Raw genomic sequence first — 6,000 nt, 5'->3', positions numbered from 1 at the left:
AGTTCAATGGTCCTGGAAGCTGTGTGCCAACAGAGTTGCTTTGTATGAATGTAGTATTTATGTTTGGGATATACCAAAATAACACACTTCGGCAGATCCATATTACAACTTTTCATTTTTTTTGTCAGTCTTTTACATTCAGGGAATTAATGTAGACTTCGGCTTTTATTTTTAACTCTCCCAATGAAAGGTGTGGAGAAATGGATGTAAAAGGTTGAATTATTACAGTTTGGAAAGTGCTTGTCATTTGAGACACATTAGCTGGTTAGGTATGTTCCCAGCCTGTTATTAGTTTAAATCTGATGGTTGAAATTTTTAATTTTAGTTTGCAATGGACTAAGAGTATGCACATGATTATTTAATATGGTTCAACTGATAAGAAATACATTTAAATGAGATAAATCAATCATTTTCTTATTAAACGACACTTTTCAAAGATGCCCTTGTGGCATAGGGAAACATAGGATGTTACAGGAGAGAAAACTGGCATCTCTTTTTTTCCTTTTTTTCTTTTTTTTTTTCTGTTCACCACTCCAAATCTTTACAGTCTTTCCAGACTTGTATTTGACAACTGTACAGTTACTGTCATATTTAATATTACCACTAGTTTTTACAAATTAGTTATTGCAACATGCCAGGAAGAAACTTAATAATCACATCATGTCCTTGCTCTACTCCTCCCAAATAATCTGCATTTGCAGCAGAGAAGCTTTTGAGTAGTTATTCCTTGCTGATATGTCATGCAGTCCTCTTGTTCTCTTATTTTCCCTCTGCCAAAAAGCAGTTAATTAGCTGAGCAAAATAGATGTTTTATAGTGAATCAATACTGAACACCGAAACAAACTTCATGCCTCCAGCAATGTAACTACAAGCTTGGGAGAGGTGAACACACATATCATAATGCTGAGAGAGGAAAGAGGAGGACAGGGAATAGTTTCTCACTTATTTGTGAAAAGGGGGACCTTCCTGCAATATGACTTGCTTCTCTAGTACCTTGCAGTGAAGCTGGATTTCGTGGTTGTCTTATTGGTGCTCTTCCTTCGCTATGCGTTTGTAGGGTATATGGCTTTTTGTTTTCACCTTTCATCTAGATTGTGGTTACTGCTGCTGTTTAGAGGAAGAAATACAGCAAATAAGCCCCTAATGGCAAGGAATAGGTGACCTCTCCTGAAGGTATTGCTCTTGGCCCAGGTAGGTGAAGGCTCTCTTGCTCCCTGCCTTTGCTATTTAAGTGCATTGGAGCATTCTTCCAGGCACAGTCCTCTGCTGTGGGGTTTTGTTGTTCTTTTTGTAGATATGTCTCTAAAGGTGTCTCTAAAAAGTAGTTGATATTTTCTATTGATGCTGAAAGGAGAGTGAGAGAGAACAGTCTCAGTCTTCCTCTTCAGCATTATGGTTCTCTTTAAGATTTTTTTTTTAAGCAGATGCTAGCCTATATTTCAAGGGGATGTTCTCTGCAGCACAAAACTAAACAGTTCATATTCCCTTATGCTGCCCCACAAATAATCCCTATCTTTGAATGAAACCAGACATTGATTTATGTGGGACACACTGTTTTGGTTATAAGCCCCCTGAAAACACAGCATTTTATGTCATGTGGCTTGGGAAGACCCACACAGCCGCTCTGTGCATCCCTCAAGAAGACGATCTCCAGGATTCTCATAAGCATCTGATTGCCGAGGCTACATTTCCACTTCATTTCATAAATGAAAAATAAATGGTTCTCTTGACAAAGAGAGCGGGAGTAAATTTGCCGAACAGCTGTAATAAAAAGAAGAATATAAACCTTTTTGATGGAGCTCATGGGTTCTGCTCCCCACACTGCTCAAGTGTTAATAAAAGCAAATAGTGTTACTTCCAGTATAGCTGTGACATGAATGTAATACTTACTGTCTCATAGAAGCAATTTATGAGGCTCAATTTTTAGTACTTGCTTCATTTGTTTGTCTTCTGTTGATCAAGATGACATCTTTGATTTTTACTACAGCATTTTAAAGTTGTAATGCGTGGAATGCAGTGTGTGAGAACAATTCCCACTACATGTAGCTCTCACCAGCATCTTCAGATATGTGGATCCCTCTCGGGAATGGCCTTACCTAGGATTTTTACAATGGTGAAGCAAAGCTGTTGTTGGCACTAAGAGAAGTGCCACAAAAATCCTCTTTGTAAAATTGCAGCCATGAAAGGGCTAAAATTTACCTTTGCACTGCTGTGCAGTCTGGTTGAAGGGCACAAGGAAAGTATGTGGTTCTCTGAATAGGGTACAAGTTGAACAGAGCTAAAAAAAAAAGAAAAAACTGTTAAAAATTATCAGGGTATTGTGGGGCTCAAACTATGTTCCTGGCTCACCTAGTTTTGGGTGCAGGCCAGGAGGAATATCAGTTGTTTGTAGCTTCACAATAATAAATACTTTGGCTTTTCACAGCTGATTCTGGTAACAAAAGGCAGCTGCAGATAAGACTGGATTTCCCTTTTCAAAGGAAAAATAGTCCTCAGCCCATGGCCCTGTTGTAACTCCACACTGACTACCATCTCAAGCAGATTTCTTTCTTTCATTACATGTTTCCCCTCTCAGCTGTTGCCTGCCTGTGGATTGAAATGGATGTACCCAGCAAGCTGGTACAGATGGATATGTTCTTGGCTGTTGCGCAGAATTAATTAATGTTTTCTATTCTATATATGCCTTTACATTGTGCATACCCCGGTAGCTGAGTGCATTGAACAATGTACCTAACATCTGTCACATGTTCATTTTCCCCCTGATCCTTTCCCCTGGAGGGGCAAGGTGGACAGCATGCTGTCTTGCTTTGGGAACAGAGCAAACAGACTTTGAGAGGACCTCCTGGGTCAAGTCTCATCTCTGGCTGTTGCAGACATCTGCGTTAGATAATGCTCTCGTGAGCTGAGTGAGTGCCGGTCTAACATCAGATTTCTTTCTTTGTACTGCTATTGGAAAGCTGTTCCACTACTTTCATATAAGGGTTAGAAAGCTTTCATTTTCAGCTTCAGGTTGTTTCTGCCTTGTTTTTTCTTAGTTCATCTTACGTCAATGTTGTTCTTGATCTTAATTAGCTTTTTTCCTTCTAGGCTCTTTATCACACTTACCGAATTCATAAGCAACAATCTTACTTCCTGTTAGCCTATATCTTGGTACACTGTTGTACTGTTAGTACAGGTATGACTATGTATGAGGTAATTGTTATTTCATCAAAATTAAAGCTGGAAAAAATTATTCCAAGTGGATTTGATTTTTGATTTGTTGAAATCATTAACTTGAATTACACAGCAGAGTTAGTGCTGTACTGATGTATGAGAAAATCCCATCCTACCTTAATATTTAGGTAGGAAACCTTCTACATTTATTTTTTAATATATGTTGCCTAAACACCTAAGACGATTCAGTTTAGTTCCCTGGCTCACCTTAGGTAAGACTTTCAGAATAATCCTACTGCTTTCAAATGAGTCTATGTTGCATAAAGTTCACATGAAATTGGGAAATATATCCTAATTTCCTTCCAAAGCATAAGGTGCTTGTTAATGGCAAACCAGCAATCCTGCTTCAGTCTCGGATCTAAGGCAAGTGCAGCTCAAACTGCCCAGACTCAGGTCCTGGGGTAAATCCCTTGGTGACTGCAGGTTATGGGCTATAAATATATGGAAATGTCTCCACCTGTGTCCTCCTCAGCACAGGACAAGCCCTATATAAGGCCACATCATCTAGCAAAGTGCAGGGTCATGGGGCAGGGCTGCAGTGTTGAGCCCATGGTGGGGGCTGCTTGGTGGTGTGTTCCCACCAGGCACAACTCTTCCTCTCTTCTCCCCTCCCTACAGCCATGCAGGGCCATGGCATCACTCCCGTTCCGGAGTATGTCTGGCTCACAGACAAAAATGCAGACTGACCTGCTTGCTGTATCTGGTGTCAAGTCACAGATTGGAAAAGAGGCCATTCTGCTGTGCTGCAAATTTGTTAAAAACTAGGGCAGTTTGGTACAAAAGGCTGTAGGACTTGAGTTTTGTGTTTGACAGTAGACGTGGCAGATTTGGCTGCATTCTAGTATGACTGCGTCATAGTGTGTCTGCATATGTGTCTGATCTGTTGCAAATGATCCACATTTGTGAAAAAATGCACTTATTTTTGTTGTATTTATAAAGAATGCCTGAACTGTCTCTTGCTGAATTTTCTCTCTGGTAGTCTTTTGAGTTGTTGTGATTTTTTTTATTTTTTTTGTGGAGGAAATTAGGTTGATTCTGAAGTCTTCCTCATTGCAATTTGTTATTTCAAACTATCACTGCAAAGGGGGAAGATGGACCTCTTCAGTCACCCCTGGTTTGAAAAGGTCTGGGTCTAGAAGTAATCAGCATATCTGATGTTACTTCCTCAATAAAATAAGCAAACATTATGAAAGCGGATAGCATAAAATTCATGCTTTTCTTTTTGAACCATTTCTTCTTACTGTTTATAGACTTTTTTTTGTAATTCATCTGCTCCTCTTGCCTGATTGATGTTCATCATAAATCCTGTGCTCATGGCAGGCATAAAACATTCAAAGAAAACAGATTTCACCTGTCTCCATACCTGAAAGCAGTCTGAGTTTTGTAAAGCTGTTGATGTGGCTTCCAAAATGTATAAATAGAAAAACTAAGGGAACTTGAGAATCAGTGTTGATACTGTCTGGACCACAAAGTTCAAATATTTCTATATTAGGAAGATTTATTTCTGAAGTCCTTACAGGTAGAAAGTTTCCTATTCCAAGAGAAACATCAAGCCTAAATTTTAACTGTCAGTTAAGATTAGTGTAAGTGGCTTTGAGTAGTGGTCAGTCAGATTTGTTTAAGTGGCTTTCAAAATGCTACCAGATCAGTATCTTTTAAGTTTACATCCGTCTTTCTTTCACTTTCATGAGTGTGGACTGCACATGGTACAGAACGGCTTTGAATGAAATCCTTTTTTCTCTTTGCTGTGAATGTTTTCCTGGACTAACATGACTGTGATTTTTGCCATAGAAATGTTAATAAAACTTTATCCTTACTGTCTGAGCGTCTTTGTCCCCTTTTCTACCTATCCATCCCTTGTTTGCCTTTAATATCCACTGGTAAATCAATGTAAGAAAAGAAACATGCAGTCTCCAGGTCAGTTAAGACCTGCTGATATGTGGATATCTTGTTGCTCCTCTGAACTCTGAGCGTGTTCACTTTGGTGGATCTTCTTTGCTCTTCCTTCTGCTAGTTGATTTTTTTTGAGGAAAACTATCCCTTTCCCATCACAGCCCCCCCTTAACTGGTTAAATGCATGATATAATATCAGTTTTGTTTATTTTTTTTTTTTTAAAACTAACTATGGAGAAAGTGGAATGGAAGCCTTCAAAGAGCTGGCTGCCCAAGAGGGTCTCTGCATTGCTCACTCTGACAAGATCTACAGTAATGCTGGGGAAAAGAGCTTTGATCGCCTGCTCCGCAAGCTGAGAGAAAGGTTACCCAAGGCTAGAGTGGTGGTTTGCTTCTGTGAGGGAATGACAGTGAGGGGGATTCTCATTGCCATGAGGCGCCTGGGAGTGCTTGGGGAGTTCCTGCTAATTGGAAGGTAAGGCTCTGAATGTGGTTTCTCTGCTCATCCTCTACCTCTCGTCCTGCAGGCAGTCCTTTCATTTCAAAACCGTGCAACTCAGGCTACCTGTAATTTCCATATTTACTTGTCTAATGAATGAAAAGAAGAGGGAAGATGGTAGAGCAGATCTCAGGAAGGGGATATGAAGATGTATGGCAACTTAATTGGTGGCTTTAACTGTCACTGAAGTAAATGTTAACAGCCAACTGTTTTATATGGATATATAATGTTAGTGTTTTTGTGCTTTCACGCGCTCTAGAGGAATGTTTCATACACAGATTTTATAACCAAAGTAGGGAGCAAAGAATTCTGGTTTCAGGATGTGATCTGGAAGTGTGACGTGACAAACTTTCATGTGTTTCACTAAGGATGTCTCCTGATAATTTGAAACCCCA

General features: G+C 39.6%; 1 protein-coding gene across 1 annotated transcript in view; it reads left to right on the top strand.

The window, feature by feature from the left end:
• GRM1 (glutamate metabotropic receptor 1) overlaps positions 1 to 6,000 on the top strand; it is a 201,272-nt gene that overhangs the window by 36,399 nt on the left and 158,873 nt on the right. The window contains exon 3 of the mRNA XM_009646976.2: positions 5,306 to 5,581. Coding sequence (XP_009645271.1) covers positions 5,306 to 5,581 — 276 coding nt within the window. The remainder of the gene's footprint in view (positions 1 to 5,305; positions 5,582 to 6,000) is intronic.

The sequence above is a fragment of the Egretta garzetta genome, unplaced genomic scaffold, assembly GCF_000687185.1.
Source record: "Egretta garzetta isolate BGI_Z169 unplaced genomic scaffold, ASM68718v1 scaffold139, whole genome shotgun sequence".
Classification (NCBI taxonomy): domain Eukaryota; kingdom Metazoa; phylum Chordata; class Aves; order Pelecaniformes; family Ardeidae; genus Egretta; species Egretta garzetta.
The sequence above is the reverse complement of the archived record's forward strand: the minus strand, read 5'-3'. Positions and strand labels throughout refer to the sequence as shown.